The 27,889-nt window shown below is 36.2% G+C and overlaps 1 protein-coding gene across 8 annotated transcripts in view; it reads right to left on the minus strand.

The window, feature by feature from the left end:
• The window catches only part of diaph2 (diaphanous-related formin 2), a 1,278,655-nt gene that overhangs the window by 1,096,964 nt on the left and 153,802 nt on the right, over positions 1 to 27,889 (minus strand). For 6 of the 8 annotated variants that reach the window (XM_039766010.1, XM_039766012.1, XM_039766011.1 and 3 more), the window contains one exon: positions 17,519 to 17,539. The exons of the other annotated variants lie outside the window; for them this stretch is intronic. In XM_039766010.1, coding sequence (XP_039621944.1) covers positions 17,519 to 17,539 — 21 coding nt within the window. The remainder of the gene's footprint in view (positions 1 to 17,518; positions 17,540 to 27,889) is intronic. 8 annotated transcript variants of the gene reach the window in all.

The following is a 27,889-nucleotide window of genomic DNA, read 5'->3' on the forward strand; positions in this document are numbered from 1 at the left end:
ACCAGAAGAGTGGATGGCTCCTTACACGGATAGGAGGCTCCAAGTGGGCGAACAAGCATCCCAGACCCAGAAGTGATGGCCAGAAAGGAAGGATGGACAGCCCACTTGAAGAAGATGTCACTGGAGACTCTTTAATCCCCAGGCTGCTCAATGACAGCGGCAACAATTTCAATAACTGGTAGGGCATGCTGGGAGATTTAGTCTGGCAGAACAGCCCTGGTGAGGCCCGTGGGTGGTGCAAGAGGGTATTGCAGAGAGATGTGCTTTCTGTTATATTGGACTTCTATACGACCCGGAAGTACTTCCAACGGGAAGCAGTCCTGGCACCGAAAATACTCCCAGGTCCGCAATAAAAAGGACCAAACTGTTTTATTCAGGCATGCAGTTAAAGATGACACATTTCTTTTCAGCATTTTATGCAACATTAGTGTATTGTTTTAGTTTTGTACAACTGTACACTGAAAAAAGGAAAGGAGCACCATACAAATGTTTGGGCTCCTCAATGGATTTGGGTTCTCAGATAACTTCTACCAAGGTCTTAGACCTTTCATTAGCTCATTAGGGCCATTGCCTGTTCACAGTCATCGTTAGGAAACACCAGGTGCAAACTTCAAAGCTGTATAAATTCACTGATTCTCTGATTCCTCACACCTTGTCAGCAACAATCGGCTGCCATGGGCTCCTCTAAGCAGCTGCCTAGCACTCCTAAATATAAAATAATTGATGCCCACAAAGCAGGAGAAGGCAACAAGAAGATAGCAAAGCATTTTCTGGTAGCTGTTTACTTAGTTTGTAATGTTATTAAGAAATGGCAATTTCTCGTTGGATTTGCTAGAAAAGCAAATAAAATTCCCATTTGACTGCAAAAGGCCTTCAGGTGTTCTACTGTGCAGCAACACCTGAACAAACATGTCCTTGATGGCAGATTCAGCAGAAGAATACCTTCGATGCATCCTGCCTGTGTGTGTATGTGTATACATATATACATATCTACATATATATTGTGGCCCCCGGCCGGGGCGGGAGCCCGGCCGGGACGCCCAGGAGGACGTGAGGAGGGCTTGTGCCTCCTCCAGACCGCGAGGGCGTCCGTCCTGGTTCTGTTGGGGCCACGGGTTGAGGGCATGGAAGCCCTTCCCTGTAGGGGCCCGTGGTCCCCGCCAGGCGGCGCCCCGATGCCGGTTTATCCCGTGCGGTTGCCGGTTGGGGCTGGAGCCCGGCCGGGACGCTTGAGGACCGGAGGAGGCGAGTGCCTCCTCCAGACAGAGTGGGGGCGTCCGTCCTGGTTAGGCAGGGGGCCTCGGGTACAGGGCATGGAAGCCCAGCCCTGCAGGGACCCGTGGCCACCGCCAGGCGGCGCCCCAGTGCCTAATTATCCCGGGAACCCGACACTTCCGCCACACCAGGAAGTGCCGGGGGTAAGACTTTATGTGGCGCCGGAGAGCTGCCAGGAAGGCAACCGACACTTCCGCCACGCTTGGGCGTGGCCAAGGAACAGATGGCGGAAGCACCTGGGGCTCATCCGGGGCATTATTTAAGGCCGCCTCCCTCCAGTCATGGTGTGGAAGTCGGGTGGAAGTGGACTGAGCAAGAGGAAGGACTGGAGGCGCCAGGAAGGCACAAAAGACTGTGGGCCTGGACTTTGGGGAACTCGGTGCGAGGAGGCACTGGGGGTGCACGTGAGCCATTTTGTAAATAATATTGCTGAAAATAAATGGTGTGTGGTGAAACAATGTTGTCCGTCTGTCTGTGCCGGGGCCAGCGTTCACAATATATACATTTATATACATATATATACATATATATATATATATATATATACACACATACATATATATATATATATATATATATATATATATATATATATATATATATATACATACATACATAATATATATACATACATATATATATATATATATATACACATACATATATATATACATATATATATATATATATACACATACATATATATATACATATATATATATATACACATACATATATATATACATATATATATATATACACATATATATATATACATATATATATATATATATATATATATATACACACATACATATACATATATATGAATATTGTCAGAAACTCGACACAGAGTCATGGAAAGGTTTGGGGCAGCCACCCATATAATTGGTTTCCTGGTTGCAAAGTCGAAAAAAAAAATAGAGCACTTATGTGCACAAAACTGAGTCCAGAACAGAACTGAGGGAAAGGGGAAAGATGCAGGCTTTTAAAGGGGAAGACAGAAAGTGAGATCATAGGGGTCGGGCTCATTAAGGTCTTCAGCCATTGGTCAGAGCCCGGACTTGACATCACAGGGGCCGGAGCCGGCAAGGTCTCCTTCCATAGGCTCAGTCCTGGAAGTGACGTCAAGAGAGATCAGGTGGAATCTCCCGTGAATGGTCTGCAGGCAAGGGAGAAAAAGAGTCAGTGCACTCTGCCACATCCTGGTATGCCTTGGAACTGCCCTTACTCAAGCCCTTTAGCTGCCTCCCATGTGCATGTGTGTGACAATATATATACACTGCATATATGCATATTTGGGAAGGTTACTTTAAAAATGTAATTCGTTACAGTTACAAGTTACCCTGTTCAAAATGTAATAGTAGTGTAACTATTTTAATTACTTGTTCTGAGTAACGTAACTAATTACTTTTTAATTACTTTTGATTACTTTTCCAATTTTTGGATGGGTATTCTGTACCCGTAGCCTGCTTGTATGTATCCATTTTCAATTTCAAACCTGACAGTAATAATCTTTATGGTGAAATCAAGTGTGAATCAGTCCATAGCCCTGTTGTTCAAGGTGACTGAATGCTGCCTGTATATAAGAAGAAAAAAAATCTTTGATGCAGCATAGACCGAATAATGGACCAATATCTCTTACATCAATGAAGCAGAGAAAAAATAATCTGAAAGTTAATTATTGTGTCACATCCACTTATTGTTAGTTGCCAGACTATTACAGTCTATGTTGTACAGTATGTTGTATCAATTTTTTAAATTCTTTTTCCAGCTGACAGCACTTGGGGACATCAAACAACAGAGTTATGGGATAATTCACACCGAATTTCTTATTTAAAATAGTTAAACACTTTTGATCCTCTTTTAATACACAAAGTAACATCAGAACTTTCATAAAGACACTATAATAACCAACACAAGGTCAGACTTCAAGATACATTTTACTGTTAAACATTTTTTTTAAATCACACATTTTGATTTCTTTTTAACATTGTAGGTATCAGAAACTACTTTAATAAGCAGCTCTTTTGGAATGTGTCTCTGTTAGCTTTTTGACTACAATGAAAATTAAAATAAGAAACAATAAGCAGTACTTTAATAAGCAGCTCTTAACTCTTTTGGAATGTGTCTTTGTTAGCTTTTTGTCTATAATAAAAACTTAAATAAAAGTGTAAAAATGTAAAATAAATCGTAGCATTAAATGGTGGTTATTATTAATTAAAACTAAATTATGGGGTAGACATTGACTATGGTGCACCACTATTGTGTTTACACTTTACAAAAAACATGTTACTTTTACTAGACAAAACATTTTACAGTCTATTTTCAATCACAAATGCTGAAGTAGCCGATCGCTTGCATTCAAGACAATACATGTAAAACTTGGACAATGCGTAGTCTTTGTTAAAATCTACCATTCCAGGCACATTTTAAATTACATATAGCAAGTCAGGCACGCTAATATCAAAACTGACAAAATGGGAGGGAAAGTGTAATATGGCTCAACAACCTCCTTAGCTAGCTATCTAGAGTAGCTAGCTTAAAGTGAACCGAAATAGGGAGCTAAAATAGCCATAGGCTACATCTGCATTTGGGCACATTAAAAGCGTGTGGCTGTGAAAAGTGGCGTGGCGTCTGTGACTGTGTGACAATGTGAAGGCTTCATTGCTAAAAACTTTCCGTTTGCTCTTACAAGCAGCACTTACCTCTAGATGTTTCCTGAGGTTGGACATTGAGGTTTTCGATGTGGACAACATCTTGATAGCCGGAAAACAAGCATTACATTGCACAGTTAGATTTATGCCCTTTTCCGCGACATATCTGAAATGTTTTCTAAATTTCCAGCTGTGAAATGCAGTTTTATTAGACATTGCTAGTAGTAGTTTGAAACTCAGATCACAACATGCCCAGGCATCTGCTATCAGACTGAGGTGATGGCGCTGGCGCTGCAATTATAGACGTGATAGGAGAGCCTATCAGAAATAATTATTGTCTGTGGGAGGGGAATGGAAAGGACGATGTTTATAGGCCTAATGAAACGTCCGAAACAGGCAAAAAAATATTATTTCATATTTCATAAAGGCTTTGCTGACATTTTTAATATGTAACTTAAATTGTAATTCTGAAAAATTACACAAGTAACTGTAATTGAATTACACATTTTTATACAGTAACTGTAATGTATTACCGTTACATTTATTTTGTAATTTAATTACGTAACGCTGCTACATGTATTTCGTTACTCCCCAACACTGTATATATATATATATATATATATATATACACATACATACATACATATATACTGCACACATATATATATATATATATACATACATACATATATATATATATATATATATATATATATATATATATATATATATATATATATATATATATATATATATATATATACACACACACCACACACATTGTGACAGATTGGGACACTATTGCTCCCTTGAACCTTTGTCCAAGACATCAGGCACCAGATAAAAGTCCAAATATTGACTTTATTTATACTGCATAGTGCACAAAGCATCCTCCTCTCCACAATACTCATTAAATTAAACACAATACTACAATAATCAATCCTCCACACCCAGACATGTTGCCACCCTTTCACCCAGCTCATCTTGCCGTCTGGGAGCTCCCACAATCCTTTTATCCTCCCTGACCCGTGATCTCCTATCACTTCCGGGTCAAATCAAAAGTCCTTTTCTTCACCCCGGAAGCACGTCTTTCCCCTTGTCCATGTGACTCGGACGTACTTCCGGGGTGTAGGGTAAATAAACACTGTTCCTCCCTGCAGCGCCTTCTAGTGGCCCCTGTGGTTTCCAGCAGGGCTGCAAAGGAAAACTCCAATGTCCATAATTCCCTGCTGGCATTCAGGGCACCAGGGCGGAGGAGTGCTTACGCCTTCCCCAGATCATGTGGGGGTGACCACCCTGGTTGGTTTGGCGGACCACAGGTAGGGAGCTTGGAAGCTCAACCCTGTAGGGGCCCGTGGTCACCGCCAAGGGGCGTCCCGCAGCCTTCAGGGCCCTGGACCTCGGCTCTTCCACCACACCCAGAGGTGCTGGAGGGGGAAGAGGAACGGGGACATCCGGAGTGCTTCCAGGTACACAGCCGGTGCTTCCACCACACAAGGGCGTGTCAGCGGAAGGTCACTGGAAGACACCTGGAGCACATCTGGGTGGATATAAAAGGGGCCTCCTCCCTCCATACAATGGCTGGAGTCGGGTGGAAGAAGGACGAAGTCTTGGAGGAGAGGAGAGGAGTGGAGGCGGTCAGAAGAGAAAGGCAGTTTGTGAAAAGCCTGGACTTAAAGGGGTGTTTGGTGCTGCGGCACTGGGTTGTGCACTTTTGTGAATATAAATAATTGTAAATAAACGTGTGTGTGGTGATCAACATCATGTCTTCCTGCCTGTGTCCGGGCTGTACCCCACAATATATATATATATATATATATATATATATATATATATATATACACACATATACATGTGTATATATATATACTAGCAGAATACCAGCTTCAGAGAGAAGTAGTGTGTTAAAGAAGTTATGAAAAGAAAAGCAAACATTTTAAAAATAACGTAAGATGATTGTTAATGTAATTGTTTTGTCATTGATATGAGTGTTGTTGTCATATCTATCTATTTATATTATATATATATATATATATATATATATATAGCAAAATACCTGCGATTGGCAGCGGAGAAGTAAAAAGAAAAGGAAACATTTTAATAATAACGTAACATGATTGACAATGTAATTGTTTTGTCATTGTCATGAGTGTTGCTGGCATATATATATATATATATATATATATATATATATATATATACTGTATATATACACACACACACATATATACATACTGTATATACACATATACATATCTACATATATACTGTATATACACATATATATACAAATCTACATATATATATCTACATATATATATATTAGGGGTGGGACTCGATTAAAAAAATTAATCCAATTAATTAGAGGCTGTGTAAGAATTAATCTTGATTAATCGTATGTAATCGCACACGTAAATTTGCCCCAAATCGCAAATTTTTTTTTAATTTAAAACGGTTTTAGTGGGCGACAGAATCAAATAATAGACATGGACATGAATATTGTAAACTCAAGCTCTTTTAATTTCTGAAAAAAGCTTTTAAACTGCATTTGAATTCAAAACAGAAACAAAAATATCATCCCTGGTTAAAATTGGGCAGACTTAAAAATAAAGTGGTAGTTTAAGTACTTTAAGTACATTTTCAGAATAGTATTGTCTTTAAATAATAATAACCAAAATTTCAACATAAAGTGCAGTTTTCTTCTTAAAAAAATAAGTCAGAAACATAAAAGGTAATTTGACCAGCTTACTCTTTAAACTCTGAGTAACATTAGCCAAAATTATTTTGTACATTAGGCTAAAACAGTGTGATCATTGAACATTTTGTAATTAGATGTATTTAGAATTACTAACGGTCACGGAAGTCCAATGATCCCCAGTAAGAGCCACAAAGTCCGCTTTCTGTAATGCATCTAATTTTGCTTGCTTTTCAGTGTGCACAAAACCATGCTTTTATCAAGGCTTTGGTCGGGTAGTCGAAATGATCAGTCGTAGGAACGCTTTATTCCGACTCTAACATTTTTGTAGCTGTGATGTGTGCATCAGTGTAATGGATGTACCAGGAAATCATGCATTGACAAAAGTTCCCGTTTGCTTGGAATTGAAAGTGTGATTAAATCGTTATTTTTAAACGTTATGGAGTACATGCATTGAAGCTTCTCAGCTGTGCTTGTGCTAAGAAAGGGAAAATTTTAAAAATAACGTAACATGATTCTGCGTTAACCTAATATTTTTTCATATGTCCCAAACCAAGGAGATGCGAAGGTAAAATGAATCGGGTAGCGCGCGTACATAGTCAGTACACCCCCTCTCGGGAATCGAACCTCGAATGTCGGCGTTAGAGGCGAAGACTCTACAATTGCACCACAGCGTGTGGCTTGTCTATGCTAAAGTATGTATTGTAGATCGGGTATATATATACATTTATATATATACCCGTGTACCGCAGTGGAGAAGTAGAAGTTATGAAAAGAAAAGGGAACATTTTAAAAATAACGTAACATGATTGTCAATATACAGTAATTGTTTTGTGAGTGTTATTGAATGTTGCTGTCATCAAGGATTTGATTATCATTATTTCTTTCAATCAGGCTCGTATTTGTAGGATGTGTTCAAGTTACATTCCGTGTTTGTCAATCGTTGTAAAGATAAGAGGTTTCATTCATCGATTAGTTCCTTACTGCATCAATAAACAGCTCGTCTTCCTTTTTATCTGTGATGTGACAAACTGCATGCACGGGTTTTTTTACACTGTCTTCCTTTAGCAGGACATTCACTTTTTCCACTGTGTGCTTTGTTTCCGCAGTAGCTGCACTTATGAATATGATTGTATGTATAAGGCGCTTCATATTTTTTGCTGCCTTCTCAATTGTGTAATTCGGTTTTGTTCAGCACTCTTTGGAACTGTTGCTTTTGTCTGCGCATTGCGTCCAGTTCACGTGAGCGCTTGGTGTCTTGCATCGAAGGTTCCCAGCTGTACTGGTGCCATCTCGTGTAATGTCAGCTAAGACCCGGCACTTAAAAGTTTCTCTCGCAGTTTCAATGAGTTTGTGCCAAACACCACCCTGACCATCTCATCTTCCTCTGCATAAGCAAAGTCCTTCACCCGTGAACATTTACCGGCAGTGTTTGTATTGGATTGCCGCTGATGGACGGCCTTATATGGGCAGGCACTAAATTACAAACGCTAGTGGCAGCCTGTCTATGAACTTAATTTAATATAAACTTACGGTTCACGCCGTGCTTTGTTTCCGCAGTAGCTGTACTTATGAATATGCTTGTATGCATCATTTGCTTCATAATGTTTTTCTGCCTTCTCAATTGTGAAATGGCGTTTTGTGCTCATCGCTGTTTGGAGTTCTTCCTTGTTCTTACACTTACGTAGGAGGCGTGATGATGTCACGAAACTCCGCCCCACGCCATCTCCAACTCAAGACTCCATTACATTATATGGGGAAAAATAGCTTCCAGTTATGACCCTTATGCGTAGAATTTCGAAATGAAACCTGCCCAACTTTTGTAAGTAAGCTGTAAGGAATAAGCCTGCCAAATTTCAGCCTTCTACCTACACGGGAAGTTGGAGAATTAGTGATGAGTGAGTGAGTGAGTGAGGGCTTTGCCTTTTATTAGTGTATATATATATATATATATATATATATATACATACATACATACATACATACATACACACACACACACACACACACACACACACACACACACACACACAAAGACACACACACATCTATATATGGTGGTGCCTCAGCTTCCCACAGGGCTCCATGAGAGATGAAGTTTTCCACAACCCTGTTGGGATCCGAGGTGTCCATCAGGGGGTGCTGCATGGATCCCTGAGCCCGACTGGACGAGTCTTCAGCCCCACCAGGAAGTGCACCCGGAAACAGGTGATCAAGCACCTAGAGCACTTCTGGGTGGGCTATAAAAGAGGGCCAGCAACCACCACTCAGGAGCCGGAGTCGGGAGGATGAAGACGGAGCTTGTGAGAGAGGCGTGGAGGCAGTCGAAGAGATAAAGGACTGAGGGTGGGTTGAAACCATATTGTAAATAGTAGTGTAAATAAACCCGTTTGTTTGTAAAAAATTACTCATCTTTGATTTTATCAGAGCAACTTGAAGAGGAGTTGTCACATAAAGCAACTTGATTTACAGGAGCACGCTGCCAACTGCCTCTCTCTCACTAAGATTACGTATGTAAGTATACGACTGAAAACCACCGAAAAAGTCGTGTAACATGGCATAGTCTTAACACACCTTGCTAGTTGTCTGCCTATTACAATGTTTTGATATTTGAAGACTGTTTTGTTGGAATTCGTCAAGACACTTGAAACCTTAGAACTTTTGTCTGAACTGCACTACAAAGACAGCACTGTAGATTCAATTGGGCAATATATATAAAAATGCTTATGTTTTTGTTTTCACTGATTGTCCTGATAAGTTCCATTCCTCTTCTTTGACAGTTGTTTTTTTCCCCCCAAGATGTTAGTCTCATTAAACGCCAACCAAAGTGCTGTTTCTCTCTGATACTCGAGTTGTTGAATTTCATAGCGTATTTTGACATGCACATGTGCGCGTATGTTGGTGTGTGTAGTAATAAGGAAATAATCCAAGGCTAAAACATAAAATAAACCATTTTCATACTAATTACATCAGCTGAAACCAGAATTTTATTTTAATAGCATTCTGCTCATTTTTCACAGCACACATTACAATTAAAGCTCAATGTGACACAAACAAGTGGAAACAAAAATTCTACTAAAAAAACTACATAAATAATCTTTATGGAGGTAATAAAGAGTTGTGCAAACCTGTTTTGTGCGTAAGAAAATAAACAGGCAAAGATTATTCCCAAGTTGAAAGAACAGAACGAAAGAACTTTCTCGCTTTATAACATATTCAATAATAGGCTTTGTAAGGTCTCTGACCTTAGCAACTCAAACATGATATCCCTGAAATGACCTGAAAGCATTCTCTAAATTTCACTAATTTAGACTACTGGACAATTGCTGAAAGAAATGCAGTAAATAAGATTTTTTCAACTAACATAAGGCCTATTGTTTAATATTACATTTTCCAGAGAGATCAGATACATCTGTAATGCCCACAGCTTAGTTCATAAAACAGAGCCACATTCTCACAAGGCAATTTCAGTTTTAACATGAACTGCTGTAACAGTTACAAATATGCCCTCATCAGTCAGTCCATTTGTCTGCAATTCATAAACACTAAGAAGTAATTTCTTGAAAGTGAGAGTGTTACACAATGCTTCCTTCAGTTTGGAAGTAAAAGAAGGGCTAGGTCAGTTACGATTTCACAAGTAATACACATTCAAGTGTTGTAAATGTGTCGATTTGCACAAGCAGCAAACAGCCTGCTATCCCATCCCCCCACTGCTGCAGGAAGGGCAAAAAGCTCTCCCAGCTCAAGCCTTGATTATCTGGGTGTGAGGTACTTGGAGCTGTATAGGGTAGTAATATATCATTGTTTGGAACAAATGAATTTCATGTGTGTTCCATCTCCACAAAGATCTGTGTAAGTGTAGGATGACAGGAAATGCAAGAAATGTTGAACACATACATAAAAGACAAACTTTTTTCATGTTTTAGTACTAATGACAAAATTTTCACATGAAGTGTATAATGTGTGAAGACTAAAGTCCGATTATCAAATAAGCACTTTTACAGAAGGTACAAATATAACAGAATAAGTGCGCTTTTCAACACTAACCTAAGAAAAAGAAATTGGTGGGTTAGTGTAGTTCACTGTCATGACTTCTTTGGTTGTACACCGGTAAGAACTGCTGACTCATATTCAAGAGGTCACGGGGTTCAAGCCTTCCTGCGTCACAAAATAAACGTTTTGAGTAGTGCGCTGCTGTTATTGTTACTATTATACAATAAAAACATACATTTGATTTGAGTCAGTCACAGTCAGTGTAAACATATGGTACTTGTAAAGGTTAGAACTTTTTTTTTTAGTTGTTTATTTTTTTTATTCAGTTTTATTCTCTCAGTCGCGTTCACACTCCCCCTGATCTGACACTGCTGTTTTCAAATAAAGACATGCTATAGCATAGGTGAACTCAACTGAGGATGAGGGTTCTACATTGGAGAAAGAGAACAGAAGCCCTTCCGGCAAGAAACGTCCACTTACATATAAGAACAACGCAGCTGCACCAGGCGTAAAGGTGAAAGATGGCACAGTTTGGATGCCTGCTAGTCAGTCTGCCCCACACCTGTCCTTCAACAAAACAGCACGACTTACAGAGCTCACCAAAGTATTGCGCAAAGTCCCGTATGTGGTTATGTTTTGTGATGATGGTCTTTATATAAAAACATTTATATATTACTTATATAAAAGCTAGATCGAATGTTATTTACCTTGATTTGTTTATGAATCGTCCTACATTGTAAAGTCACAAGTACACTGCAGAGTTTCCTGTGTTTGATCGACGCAGGCATGCTGACACAGTACATGTGTACTGAAGTGACTTTCGTGAAATCATGAAAATGTTTGGGAACTTTGTCAAACTCCTAGAAATACATTGAAGTCAATGGGGAAGGAGTAACTGTACTAGTTTTGAATGGATTATAATGGTGCAATGTTCTTATGTGTCTTTGAGAGATAGGAAAGCATCTGCCAACTTATGCTGGACTGGTTTTGTAGCCAAAAATGTGATCTGAGCTCTGAAGCATCAGTGCTAACCACTGCACAACTGTGCCTAAAACAAAATACAACAAATGGCCACAGACTAGCAGTATGTAAATAAAACATAGATCATTGTGCCGAGTTCCAATATGAAGCACACACTGACCATGCCATAAAGTGGCAGAGTGGGATTGGCTTATTCCAGTGTTTGAAGTCATTGCTTCGAGCACAGCTGAAAGATTTTCTATTGCAATTTTTTCTTCCATCAAGAAGAAATACATGCCTTGTAAAAGTAATAAACCTTTTGCTATTATTACTATTGTACAGGGTTTCATTATGATTTGAAGAGGGGGAGGAAGAGGGCTCCTTTAAGGCTTATTTGGAGATGGTAGCTGGGTATATGGCTAATTATGCATGCAATTTATCCTTGAGGTGTTGGCTGCCAGGGCACCAGGATCGGTGTTATATTTACAGTGGCATCGCTAATTATTTACTTAATTTTTTTTTTTTTTTTTAAAACACATGCGGAATGGAAATTTGCCTAGAGTACTTATCATGTCATGACTTCAAAGATATTTATAGCATATAGTTTAATGATCTTACAGTGTGCATGTGCATTCTGCGCATGGTTGCTACAGTTCTGTGATGTCATGATGGTCTTGCAAAGCATAACAGGATGCTGGGAAAAAATGTTCACCTAAGATGGCCACACACAGAATTTCCAAAAAAATATTAAGCAAACATGATCACCCGCAAACACAGTCACTGTGAAAAACCCTTTGGCAAATTTTTCTGGTCAGCACTACTGATCATATGGGTTAAAAAATAAAATCTTGGTTTTGGCACTAGTATGGAACTCAGTTCTTCTAAGAAAATATATAATATAGTTTTATATAAACCTTGTTCTCATTTAAACAAAGAACCGATTCAAAAGCAAATCCTCCTATTTCTAATAAAAAACAATTACCTTTCTCATGTTATATATGTGAATGACCTTTCTATTTTCACTCTAAATATTATACAATTGTTTAAAATATTTTAAAAAGAAAAAGAACCACTGACATAGAGTAGAATATAAGTATATATTGGATTTATCATTTGCATAAATATGTCAATAGAAGGACTATATGACACAAAAATTGTTCATGAAGCTAAATAAATCATTACGTAGTAGTGGGGAATTCAGAGGAGAAATCCAAAAGCAATTGTGATATTATGGATGCAATGCATTATTTTCATAAGAACAGAAGAACATAAAAATTTGTCAAATGAGAAGCAATTCAGTCCATCTACCTTGTTTGTTTAGCTAATATGTAAGCTATCCCAATATCTCATCCAGATATCTTTTAAAAGTTTCTGCTTCAACTATATGACACAGTAGTTTGTTTTTAGATTCTACTAGATAACAATGTTTGAGTAAAGATGTGTATCCTGGTTTCAGTACTAAATGTGATTCCCCTGCATTTTCTATGGTGTCCTTGAGTCTGTGATTCACTCTCAAGTTGAAAACAATCTGCTTGATCTATTTATCAATGCCTTTGAGAATTTTAAATACCTGGATTAGGTACCCATGCAGTCTCCTCTGCTCAAGACTAAACAGGTTTAATTGTCTTGAGTCTGTCAGGGTAAGATGTCCTCAAGTCCCGAGATGTACCTGGCTGCACTCCTCTGCAGAGCTTCAAGTGCAGCTATGCTTACTTTGTAGAATAGTGGCCAGAACTGCACATGATATTATAGATGTGTCTAGTGAATCATATAGTCTAGTTTCCTTCAAGGTTTCATACAATTCAAGAGTGATGTGTTTATTTGTCACTTTATTTCAGGTTATAGGGAGGTAGTAACACTATAAAGGTGTTTACCCAAATGCTTTTTTTAATTGCATGGTATTTTTCTACTGCAATAAAGCTATACATAAAACATAAACTTAACAAAAGCTTCTTCTGTAATTCTATGATTAATGTACACAAAAGTCTTTCCTTTAATAAAGCAATACATTTTATACTTGGGGCTACATAAAAATGAAAACTCTCATCTGAATAAAATGTCATACTGATAATATAATGGAAACAAATTACACTTAATCATACATTGTTATTTGATTTTTGTATAGAGTAATGTCAAGTTTCAAAGTCTAAGCAAGATTAAAAATACTATTAAAATGATTGCGTTTAATTCCAGAAAGTCAGTCTGAAAAACAGAATAATAAGTATTGTCATCATTTAGTTCATGGAACTTATGTGTTTAGCTAGTACCTAGTTTATTCTATAATATCCATTCATTTCTTAAAATATGGCCGGGGATCTCCTTAAATTACACAACTAGGTAGCCATTCCTTATCACACAAGTGTGTTCTAGCCCATCTTAATTCAGGAAGTGTTTTATCTTTCCTTCATTTACAGTATCTTTAGTCTCATCCCCACAAATTCCCTATAACCACAACCTCGTTTAACATACTGCTTTAATGTTCTCTAACCTAGATTTGTTTAAGCTGCTTCTTTGTGAATTCTGCATACCTACACTTGCGCTTGTAAATGTATTTCTTTTCAGGAGTTAAACTATAGTTTTTTTTTTCTATAATGCAACAAGATTTTCATTAAATTCTGTTCAGTTACCTTTTGAAGGCTCAGAATTACAGACTTCTCGACATTTGGTGTCTACAGCATATTATACTACAACTGTTACTGGCAATGTCTTCCACTTTTTTGCATTTACACTAGAAGACTATTTACATCTCTTCAATCCTTGAGTAAATATCTTTACTTCTCAGACTCAAATTATTATTAACTTTTAGTCATTTGTATTTTGGACTGTTTATATAAATCTCTGGAGTTTCTGTCAACCTTTCCCTATAATAGTACAGATTTTTGCTTATACTTTTGCCTCCACATGATCTCATTCCTGCCACCATCTCTTCTTCTTTTTGTACAAGGTTAATTCCACATCAAACCATCACACTTTTGAACCACATCATCACAGATTTTAAGAAAACTTTTAGAAGTGTTTTACAATATCTAAGGTCATGCCATATACATTTTATTGACACTTAACAGAACAGTTTTTAATTTACAAACATTAACACAATGGAAAAAGGCTTAGCTGCAATAAATAAATCAGCACTATTCCTTTGTCAGTGCATCGCAGGGAACATTTATGGAAACACCTAAATACATTCTTATACGTTTAGATGTAAGAGAAAAACTTGTGTATTCAGAGAAAAATCCACACAGGCAGTAACCCAGCCAAAGCTCAGGTTTAAGCAATGCACACTGTTCTATATTCCTCTTACAAAAATTTGTACAAATTACAAAGTTTGGAAAACCCTGGATATAGTATGTTGTAAATAGAAACTATGATCTTGATTAAAATAAAGTTCTTGAAATAAAGCTTTTTTATTATTTATGAACCATTTCCAAGTTTTTCTGAAGGTCTAACACTGCATCATCCACCAAAGATTTTAAATAACAGAATACAGGAAAAATTGCATCTTCCAACACTTTACTTTTGGGAATCAGAAAAATTCACCAAAACATTTAAATATATTTTTTTCTCTCTCCTCTTTTTAATGATATGAGACAAAAATATTTATGAAGGTGAAAAAAGTTCTACATGATTGTTCATAATTTTGGCCTTTACATCAACAAAACCTACAAATCCAAAAAAGATGTGTAGTAGAAACAAACAAGCTCAGTTTCATTTACAAATTAGAGGGGTTTGTTTTCTCAATTTTTATTTTACAATTTAGCTATTGAATAAAATTATTCATGTATTTTAATAGGGGTTTATCTAGTTCCCTGTTTTGTACCAGGAAACATAGAGGTCATTCAAGGTCCTGAAAAAAATACGGCCAAGGGTGTGAACAGAACTTTCCAAGGCAGAGTAAGTACACTAAGTGCAGTTCTAAACACATTTACAAATAGAATATAATAAAAGTAAAGAATAAAGTCTTACAACATCGTTATATATAAGTACATAAGTATATATAAGTATTAGAATATACATACATATAAATCTGATTGAACCTACAATTTTAACAGGATGTGCTACAGGGTGAAATTATATTTATATCCAAAGTTTCCATTCTCCCTACAAATTATCTGTTTGAATTCAAAAGAATATTGTTTCCTGTAAACTGTGTTTTCCAAATGACCACCAACAGAAGCCAATGCCATTCACCAGGAAAAGCCAAAACTGACCTATGGCACAAAAGTTTATTCATGGCAAAATGTATGAAGCATATTGAAGAGTAATGGGCTCCAGTAAATTCATAATATTAGCCTTTTGTAAAAAAAAATAATAATCCACAAATGCTGTATACAGAAAAGTTCTTAATTAGTTACACACTAATACATCTTATTAATTGACAGCATTATAACCGAGGCTCCTTTGTCGTAGGGAATTAAGTGACTTGAGCATGGGAAAGGTGCTATATAAATAAAATGTATTATGATTATTATTATTATTTCCCAGACTAAACCAGATAACACAGCTAGTAAATACATAAACATGTTATGTCAAAGCAGAGAGATTTAAACTAAAGTGAAATAAGATGATATGGTGTTGTGTCACTAATTGTTGAATCCTGAGGTTCCTGTATTCCCATTATATTTTTTTTTACCATTTCTTCACTCTCTTTATTTATAATTTTTGTTATTTAAAAATTTCACAAATTTACTTAGCATATCTTAATCTACCACGTGTTAATAGATTTAAATCTTTACTACTATTACTAGTACTTTTTCACAGATTCATAGTACAATTTCAAATTGAAAATGACCAAACTTACCATTTAAATATTTACAGTACATATATATATAAACCAAAATAATAATAGCTGATATTTATTAATCAAAAAGCACACTGTCCAACATAATTACATCACTTTACAATTTAAAGTATAAACACTATACTTATGAAAAATGTTGGATTCTTCTAAAATACAGAATATAAAACAAGTACTTTTAGAATACTTTATCCGTAATACTATGGTATAAGAAGTACTCAAATGTCAACTTCAAGAAAATACAGAACAGTATGCATGTACAGTATGTATGATGTCAAGTAATCCAAATATATGAGTTTTACACAGTACAGAAATATATATATATATATATATATATATATATATATAATTGGTTAAAATTAATTTTAAAAATGTAAATAAAATATGTAGAAACAGAATAACAATAAAAAAGCACAATTAATTACATGACTGAGTATTTTAGTTGCTGCCAAGTTAAAAAAAAAAGAAAGAAAAAAAATGCAGTAGCTAAGTGGAAAATGTTTTACACACCATAAGGTTTAGCACATTATACTGTAAAATATAGTCATCAAAAATTGAAGCTTGTCCACTTCTCGTGAAAGCCTGCACTTTCAAACCTTTTGAATATGAGCTTCTTAAAATCAGTAACTATAATGTATACAGTAAATGCAAGCAAAAAAACAAAAAATATAAAATACAATTAAAAAGGAATATATTTCTCTATTATTGTATTACAATAATACTGGTCAAACCAAAAAACAGTAAAACGTGAATAAAACCAGAAACAGTACATTAGAATACAGTTACATTTTTAGCTTTAAAATAATATTAATGTATGAAATATTGCTGCTTGCAAGACATATAAGCAAATAAAAATTAAAATAGTCATTATGCCTTTTTTCATACTTTTTCTTAAAATAAAGTATTTGCCTCATCAAATGAGTTTTTGCAAAAGGTTAATATGAATTATATTCTGTAATTTTCCAAATAATAATAATACAGTTTCAGTATGGTTTTATATATTAACTCAAAATATGTTTTTATTTTATTAAAATGCACAATACCAATGAAAGCGCTGATGCTTATCTTAAGTAGTGCTTTTCTGATTAACATGCAATGTGTGAGACATGCGCAAAGAAAAAGGAATTAATCAGAAATACTCACCGTAACCTTGCTCCCAGTTATCTGCATGCAGGAGTCAACGTAGGGAAGTTAATGTGCAAAAAAACAAACACAGCACAATATTAGTATGGCAAAGCTTTACACACTTAAAGCTCAATGCTTTGTTATTAGTACTTTTATTTTTGTATACAGCTTAAATTATTTTTTAACAGAACAATGATGTTCATATTTAAGAGATGGTTAAAAGAAGGCAATGCTGGCTGCAATCTGGCAAAAGTTCATAGTATTACTTTTTCAATCTATTTATTTACTATATATACACATCACTTCACTTAGCATATTCAAAGGTAAGAGACTGCACAGAACACTGACCTAATAACTGCATAAAATATCATGTTATCAATTTTTCCCCAAAAAAATGAACAGTAGGCTGCTGTAAGTATATACATGGTTCCACAGTTTATTTTTATTTTTTAACAAAACAGCAAAAAGTCAACCATAAAAAAGTAAAGATATGTTTTCTTCTTCTTCTAACGTACCATCTTTGATCCAAAGCTGCCAACAATTGCTTTCCAGTTTCTGTTATCTTTAGCTTTTCTCTTTATTTCTGCCTATTCTTTTGTTGCTGGCCACCGTTTTAAATCATTAACCCATTAAAATATCTAGATGATACAAAATAATTTTTAAAATCTACATAATAAGCTGGATGAAAGTGTAAAGTATGTAAAGAGTGTGACAAAATAAATGTGATGCATAACTTTTAATATCCAGTTGCTGATCATTCAATGCAATATGTACTTACGTGAATATAAAGAAACACTATTAATGAAAATATTATTGTATATGGGTATTTTAAAATGCTTTTTTGGCCATCATAGAGTTATGGCTGGTCAAACACTGACCTATTAATTTCATTGAAAGGAACAAGTTTGACATATACTAAAAACCAATCGTCACGTGCAGCTTTTTTTAGGAGTCATTTTAAAATATTGAATATTTACTTGAAAATCTACACTCACTTAAAGGATTATTAGGAACACCTGTTCAATTTCTCATTAATGCAATTATCTAATCAACCAATCACATGGCAGTTGCTTCAATGCATTTAGGGGTGTGGTCCTGGTCAAGACAATCTCCTGAACTCCAAACTGAATTTCAGAATGGGAAAGAAAGGTGATTTAAGCAATTTTGAGTGTGGCATGGTTGTTGGTGCCAGACGGGCTGGTCTGAGTATTTCACAATCTGCTCAGTTACTGGGATTTTCACGCAAAACCATTTCTAGGGTTTACAACGAATGGTGTGAAAAGGGAAAACGTCCAGTATGCGGCAGTCCTGTGGGCTAAAATGAAAAATGCCTTGTTGATGCTAGAGGTCAGAGGAGAATGGGCCGACTGATTCAAGCTGATAGAAGAGCAACATTGACTGAAATAACCACTTGTTACAACCGAGGTATGCAGCAAAGCATTTGTGAAGCCACAACACGCACAACCTTGAGGCGGATGGGCAACAACAGCAGAAGACCCCACCAGGTACCACTCATCTCCACTACAAATAGGAAAAAGAGGCTACAATTTGCACGAGCTGACGAGTTGAAGACTGGAAAAATGTTGCCTGGTCTGATGAGTCTCGATTTCTGTTGAGACATTCAAATGGTAGAGTCAGAATTTGGCATAAACAGAATGAGAACATGGATCCATCATGCCTTGTTACCACTGTGCAGGCTGGTGGTGGTGGTGTAATGGTGTGGGGGATGTTTTCTTGGCACACTTTAGGCCCCTTAGTGCCAATTGGGCATCGTTTAACACTAGAATTACCAGACCCTACAAAAAAACTTGTAATTCCGTCCCACCTTAAATCGCTTCTTAAATCCCTTCACACCTCTCCGCCAGCGTCCTTTGTCCTCTAAATGTGCTGATAAAGAGAAGCTAGGAGCAGTCGGCTATTCCATCCCCCCACCAATTTAGAACGTGCACGAACTTCTCTCAGCTCATGCCTTGATTGAGTATCTGGGAGTGAAGTGGAGTTTTAGAGTGGAAATAATAGATCGTTATTTGGAACACATGCATTTCATGTCTGTTCCGTTTCTACAGTAATCTGTGTAAACACATTCTTAAAACAGAAACGTTTTTTATATTCTACTAGTAGATGACAAAATGTAGGCATAAACTATATAATGTATGAAGCCCGAAGTCCAAATATCAAAGAAACATTTTCACAAAAGATACAAATATAACACAACAATTGCGCTTTTATTCAAAAATATAACTGCAGAAACAAAAAGCCGCCTTAACATGAGACATTGACACCCTTTTATTGAAACTGCCTCCGTGGTGCAATAGGATCAGTTCCCGCCTGGGAATCAAAAGGTCGCGAGTTCGATCCTGCACCAATCCGTTTTGAGAAGTAAACTGCTCTTAGTCTTACTATTTTTGAGTAAAAGCATACATTTGATTTCAGTCTGTAACAGCCGGTGCAATTTATGATCCTTGTAAAGGTTAGCTTTTTTTTTAATTCACTTTTCATGCTATGCCTTCTTCATATCTCACCCGTCACTTGATTTTCTTTTTATTCAGTTTTATTGAGTGTTCCTGCCAGTCCCCGCATGTTGCTGTATGCTGTTTCTTTTGTACTCCAGGACATGCAGAGGACAGAATGGTAAAGAGCAGTAACTTCGGCGCTATATGCAAATACACGTGTTCCAAATAACGATCTATTATTTCCACTCTAAAACTCCACTTCACTCCCAGATACTCAATCAAGGCAGGAGCTGAGAGAAGTTTGTGCATGTTCTAAATTGGTGGGGGGATGGAATAACTGGCTGCTTCTAGCTTCTATTTATCAGCACATTTAGCGGACAAAGGACACTGGCGGAGAGTTGTGAAGGGATTTAAGAAGCGATTTAAGGTGGGACGAAATTACGAGTTTTTTCGTAGGCTCTGGTAATTCTAGTGTTAAATACCACAGGCTACCTGAGCATTGTTTCTGACCATGTCCATCCCTTCATGACCACCATGTACCCATCCTCTGATGGCTACTTCTAGCAGGATAATGCACTATGTCACAAAGCTCGAATCATTTCAAATTGGTTTCTTGAACAAGACAATGAGTTCACTGTACTAAAATGGCCCCCACAGTCACCAGATCTCAACCCAATAGAGCATCTTTGGGATGTGGTGGAACGGGAGCTTCGTGCCCTGGATGTGCATCCCACAATTTTCCATCAACTGCAAGATGCTATCCTATCAATATGAGCCAACATTTCTAAAGAATGCTTTCAGCACCTTGTTGAATCAATGCCACGTAGAATTAAGGCAGTTCTGAAGGCGAAAGGGGGTCAAACACCGTATTAGTATGGTGTTCCTAATAATCCTTTAAGTGAGTGTATTAAGATTCTTAAAAGTACTTTCATGAAAAAGCCGCAACATTTAAATGTAATACAGTGACTTGTTGCACTGACAAAGCAGCTCAGGTACGCTAGTTTAACAAAAGGCTAAAAGATTTCTCCATGATTTTCTTCAATATCCTCTTTGAGATTTCCTTAATGACTGTACCATCCAAAAATAAAAATTTTGTTGTTGAGCTTTCTTTGAATTAAAAAAAAAATGAAAATACACAAGACAATTTGGAATATGCTTCTACAGAATACAGTCTTTCCAACCTGTATATAGTGTGAATGGGTTAAAAGAGTGTAGCAATTGATTGTTTCTGCACAGTCACTTTCTTCTATGTTCAGTTCTAAATAACATTGATAACTTACACTTTGCAACAATTATGCAATTTATTATTTTATAAATTGCATTACACTAAGTCAAATATGTGAAACAACAAATCTTAAATCATTTTTGCAGCATTCACTGCCTTTTCTACATTAAAACGTAGAAGATGAGCACTTGATTTTCAAATATTTCTGTAAGTTTAAAAAATAAATTACAAGAAATAAGGTCCATTTTGGAGAGTGAGCAGAAAGCAGGCAAGTGTTAATATTCTGAATGAAATGTTAAAGATCATTCTTATTTGCTAATTTCCAGCAAAAATGTTACTTAAAGTTATTTCTTCTTACATCAATGTCAATATTTGTTAATATTAAATCAATATGAAGATCTCAATCCCCAAGTAAACTTTAGCTTTCATAAGTTTTGATTTCTATACATCATGTTCTAAACACTGACACATTTAAACAAATAGAATCAAAAGGGGGAAAAATGTTCAGTTTTCCTATTTCAGCATATACAGTAATTAGGTTAGGTAGACTTTATTATCCCAGGGGAACACTTGTTTGCAACAGCAAAGTACAAACACATAAGGCATTGCTACACAAATCCAAATAAAATACACAAAAATGGAACAACTGACAACCACTGTTATCATATACTGTATATACACACTCAGGATTAGTAGAAAGAAGAATAATTCCTTTTAACAGTACACAAAGTAAGAATTTAGCATTTAGAAGCATTCCTATAAGTAACATACCAGTAATTCAAAATTATTATAGCTCTGGGAATACAAGAGTTCTTAATTCGGATACTGTTTATCCACAGATGCTACATAAATTTAAATATCAGGAGTAAAATGATTAAGTAAAAAAAAAAGAAAACCACACATACTGTATATGCCAGGCTATAAATACACTGGTCAGATTTACTTCAATAACCAGCAAAGTGAAGCCAACAAATGTCTTTAGAAATGTATAACATAAGATTCAGTTTATTTATGATGCAGAATTATTTCATTCAGAGTTATGCAGATCAAACATCATGTATCTGTCTGATAAAGCTACAGTTTACCTGAGTCATTAACAGATCCTGTGCTCAAATAAAAAGTGGGTATTTAATGCATTTTCTTACAATTTAAAGGACAGATGGACAACAAGTTGGTGTAGTAATTATGGCTGCTGCATCATGGGTCTAGTTTATTGGATTCCATGTGTGGTTGTTGTCCATGTGGAGTCTGCAGATTCTCTCTGTGTCCACATTGATTTTCCTGCCATATCTCAAAACACATGCAGTTTATGTTAACTAGTGATTCCAAATTGGCCCTGTTTTAGTTATTGAGTGCAATTGAATGGCATCCGGTCCTGGGCTATTTTCTGCTTTGTGCTGTTTGCTGGCAGGAAAGGTTCAGGCACCCTGTAACCCTAAACTGGATGAAGTCTACTTGAGAATGGAATGTTGAATGACAAAAATAAATACATTATATGTGATCTACAGACTAAACAATTAAGAACTCATGCACATAATGATAAAGGCTTAGACGGCACTAATGAACGGACGAGTAGTCATAACGCATTTAAACATATCCCGTGTTCGCTCATTCCTCTCCTTTTCTAATGCTGAGAAACTTGTCCATGCTTTTATCACATCCCGCATCATTTATTGTAACTCGCGGCTGGAAGGTGCCCCTTCTAATCTAATATCACAGCTGCAGTTGATTCAAAACTCTGCTTCAAGAGTCCTTACACAAACTAGCAACAGTGAGCACATCACACCCATCCTGCTTAGCCTTCACTGGCTCCCTGCGTCTTATAGGATTGAATATAAAATTCTATTAATAACCTACAAAGCTTTAAATGGCCTTGCACTGGACTACATCAGTGACCTTCTAAATCTCTATGCTCCTGTTCGCCTACTAAGGTCCTCTGATTCTGGTAATCTTGTTGTGCCTCACAGTAACCTGCACTCTATGGGTAACTTAACATTCTGCCCTTTCTTTCAGTTTACCTCTCTGTCCAGGTGCTTAGGATAATTTTTGTGTCTGTTATATCACAAATAAGGTTATTTTGTTAGGTTTTTCTTTTAGTATTGAATTTAGTATTTTACTCTGGTTTATTGTTCTTTATTCTGTTTAATGCTTTGTTATCAGTTTCATTGTTCTATTCAGAAAAACATATCCAATGTTAAATATACCCTGCTGGGTTTTGTTTTCTAAGACTTTGTGAAGTGCCTTGAGCATGGGAATGATGCTATATAAATACAATGTATTATTATTATTTAATAAAAAATAATTAAAAAGTCTCTTAGATCTGTGTATTAAAATGTTTTCCCCATTTTTGTAACATTTTCATATTTACTATGTCCACAATTCCCTAAAATTCAGAGACTATTCATTTGCTTCCTATTTGAATGTAATGACATAAGGACAACAGAAGTGCAGTTAACCCAGTTCAGTCTATAAAATGAAGACAAGTTACAGATACATCTGGATAGTCTAAATAATGCACTTGTTGTCAGGAAAATCCCTTCACCCAAGTTTATTTTATCTTTACTTAAATATAATGTACTAATGAAAGACGCAGAATGGTGACATGGTGAATAGCTCTGTCACCTCATAGATCCAACGTCCTGGGATCAAATCCTAAACTTAGTTGTTGTTCATGTACAGAAACCATGTTCTCTCCACATCTGTGCGGGAATTCTTATAGGTACTCTAGCTTTGCTCCTATACCTCCGAAAGCTGCACGTTAGGTTGATTGGTGATTACAAATTGGCCCTATGTGAGTATTAGAGGGTATGAGTGCATAAGTGTGCCTTGCAATTGATGCCCATATTAGGGCTGTTTCCCACCCGGCACCCAATGGTGTCAAGTCAGGCTTTGTCACCTATGACGCTGATTGGCATTTAAGCTGGTTTGACAATTTCTTTTTTTTCTTTTTAATAAAAATACATAAAAAATAATATTAAAAACTGAAATAAAATAAAATTTAAAACCTTCTGCTGTGAATTATAAAAGACTATAGAATATTTAATATAACATTCTCAAACATGTTTAAACCAATACATGAAAAAATACTTAGCTGTGTGAAATGTATACATGTCACAAATGATCAGATGACTTGCACTGTATTCCCTTGTGTCTGTTTCATTTTTAAGAAATTTGTTTTAAATCAGTGTTACTATGCAGTAATTTGATACTAAAGTTGAATTATTTTGTAAGAAATAAACTTGCTTGAACAAGAGTTAGCATGCAGTTACAAAATACTGATGTGACAACAAATTTATTTTGAGGACATTGATATCTGGTGATGCAGTGATTAGTGCTCCTGCTTCATAGATCAAGCATTCTGGGTCTGAATCCTGTGCCTAGTCACAGTCAATCTGTGGAGAGTGTGTATTTTATCTTTGTCTGGGTGTTTAACTTCCCTTTTTACTTATTGGTTTAATTGACAATTAAAAATCGTCTATCTGTGTAAGTAACAGTCTGTTTGTTAGTAGTTCCCACAATGAACTGGTGCTCTGTCCAGAGCTGGTTCCTACACAGTGCATAATTGAGGGATACAACCATCATGGCCCTGATATGGATTAAGCTCATTTGAGAATATTATGTAATAAAGGTAAATTAAGAGAGGTATAAATGCAATTATAGAATATATACAGTATATACAACGTATTTCAGAATACTACAGAAACGGCATCAAAATATCTAAATATACTATAAATAATAAATCACTAAAATGTATTTTAAATTAATGATTTTAAGCTATCATAATCATGTGCCAATATTCCAACAACATATTTCCATGGTAGATAATTTACCCTTGTTAGATGATTAAAACATTTTTCAGAGAAATTACTAAATATTAATTTAATTTGTCATACTACATTGGTCCAATTATAAAGAGACCACATTCTGTCTCTAATACTCTGCTATGTTTCATCTGAATAATATATTTGATTTATTTAATTTGGCTGCACATAAGAAAAATTACTTATTTCTTAATTTATGTGTTTACTACATAAAATACATTATTCTGATTTATACTTTATTTGGATTTACATTTCATTCTGATTTATATTTCTTTGGAATGGTATGAAGTGTAAATCACTCGTGCACAGTACAGAATGCAATTAATTTTGATCATAATGGCATCATGTGAAACAAGACTTTTACAGCATAACAATTCATACAAATCATGTTACTGAGCAGAAACTGTTATATTCTTCTTTAGTAACAAAGATGACCTTAACTGGCTAAAGTAAATCTTGTATTAAGAACAACCAAAGCCAATCATTATCACACTTGCTTCAGGGTGAGGGAGGTGTGCAAGGAAGAGATATGGAGAATGAATCTGACAATATAAAAAAAGACAAAAAAAAACAAAACTTTAGACAACATCAAAAATATTGAGGTGCAAAAGAGTTCTTAGTGGATGATGCAATTATCTATTTGCTCCTCAAGGCTTATTCCCATTGGGACAAGTACCACCGAGTCCTGTCTGTTAAGGTGTAATCTCAGGAATATACAGGTGAATTTGCCTATAATGTACTGGATAACAGACAATCTGTCAGGCCGACTGCAGTTTGTGAGGCTCAAGGACAGTATTTCTGATAAGCATGTGAGCAACACTGGAGCACCACAAGGGACAGTCCTGTCTGTGTTCCTCTCTGCCCTGTACACTTCAGACTATGAACATAACAGGTCATGTCACTTGCAGGAATTCTCAGAGGATCTGCAAGTTTGGAGTGTATTGATAAGTGGGATGAGACAGATTATAGAAGCCAGGTGCAGAACTTTTTTTCTTGGTGCAAAAGGAATTGTCAGCACTTAACATCAGCAAAACCAAAGAACTGGTTACTGACTTTCATCTAACCAAAGAACCTGTACGCCCACTACAATGTCAAGTCAAGGCAATTTTATTTATAAAGCACATTTAAAACAACAGAAGTTGGGAAAAGTGCTAAAAGTGTTATAAAAGAAGCATGTATGAAGGTGGTGTACTGCTACAAGTACTTGTGGGTCGTCATCAAAGGCAGACTAGGCTGATCTCATAACACAGAGTAACTACAGTATATTCGAGAGTGCAGAGAGACTTAAGAGACTGCAGTTCTTCAATGGGGGTAGTGGCACAGTTATAGGACACACTCTTGATCCACTGGAGGTAGTAGCAAAAGAGAAAATGAAAACTAAACTGATGACCATTATGAACAATGCAGCACATCCTCTCTCTGACACACTATCATTAAGTACTTTTAGCCAATAAATTATCAGAAGTATGTCCAGAAAAGTTGCCGAGTTTCCCTTTAACCCATAGCAATAAGCCTGTATAATGCCTTAGTGTGAACGCAACTGCTCTTTTTTATTTCTGGGCAAGTTAAACACTTTTGTTTATTTTTAGTAATTCTGGAGTGTATTTGATAGGGGATGGCATAATCTTTTATATTACTTATGTAACTTATTTATTTAGTAATTATTTCCCCCTTGGGAAAAATAATGTGCTGTGTATCTGTCTAATATGGGTTTTGTTGCCAGGGTAAGTAAACACACTTTTGAATAGTAAAAGAGAGACCCCTAGTTTTGTAATAAAGGAAAAGATGTTTAATAAGGGGAGTCCAACTTGCTTTTATTTTCTTTTGAATGTAAACCTTGCAGGTTTTATTAAAATATAGAATATTAGGGCACCCCCTGTAAATTTGAACCGTTCTTGCCATGGAAGGCAGGATTGTCTATGTAATAAATAATGCAACCTTGAAAAATGAGAATTTTAAATGTTCATTATTTTATTTGCACAATGCATTCCTGGCAGACAGGTAAAGAATTTTTCTTGAAAGCACTAATTACACTAAAAATGAAGATGAGATAGACGGTGTTAATTCTTAATCACACAATTCACTAGCCAAGTTTCCATCCAGTTTTTTGCGACGTTTTGTTATCGACAAGCAGAATATACGTAAAAAAAATGTGCGAAATTTGCTGTCTCCAGCCTGTTTCCATCCAACTGGCTTTTTATCGATAAAATGGTGTGCGTGATGACGTCATCCCCTCCAAAACGAACTGTCGCATAAGTTTTATTGTATCTCGAAAAAAAATCGGCCCTTGAGCCGTTTCCATACATAATTTTGTGTATATTGCAAATTATCTACCTTTTGTTTTCCACATTACAACCCCTCCACTAAACAAAGAAATGGAGAGATTATTCAGACAGTTTTTTGAAATTTGCCAGCTTACTGTTATTTCAGTTTCACAAATAATTGGAATTGTACATAATATCCGAAGATGACAGCAGAATGAAGCAGTTGCTTGTCTGATAGCCCTAGAGCTCGAAGAAAGTACCCCAGTGCGACGAAACCCACGGGTATGGGAGAGACAACGGAATAAGACCTTCTGGGAGGAGGTGGTGGAGAGACACTTCACAGAAAATCTCTGGCTGCAACATTTTAGAATGACACGGCCGACGTTTGAGATGTTGTGTGGATTCATCAGTCCTGATGTTGCGTCCATCACAGGATGTCACCGACCACCGGTTCCAACCCAAAAGCGGATTGCCATCGCCCTTTACAAGCTGGCAACCTGCGCAGAGTATAGAGTAGTTGGAGAAACATTCGGGGTTAGTAAAACTACCGTCCATCGATGTGTATATGCTGTGTGCACCGCTATTAAAGAAAAATTAATGTGGCGTTATATCAGACTTCTGACTGT

This window comes from Polypterus senegalus, chromosome 10, assembly GCF_016835505.1.
Source record: "Polypterus senegalus isolate Bchr_013 chromosome 10, ASM1683550v1, whole genome shotgun sequence".
Classification (NCBI taxonomy): Eukaryota; Metazoa; Chordata; class Cladistia; order Polypteriformes; family Polypteridae; genus Polypterus; species Polypterus senegalus.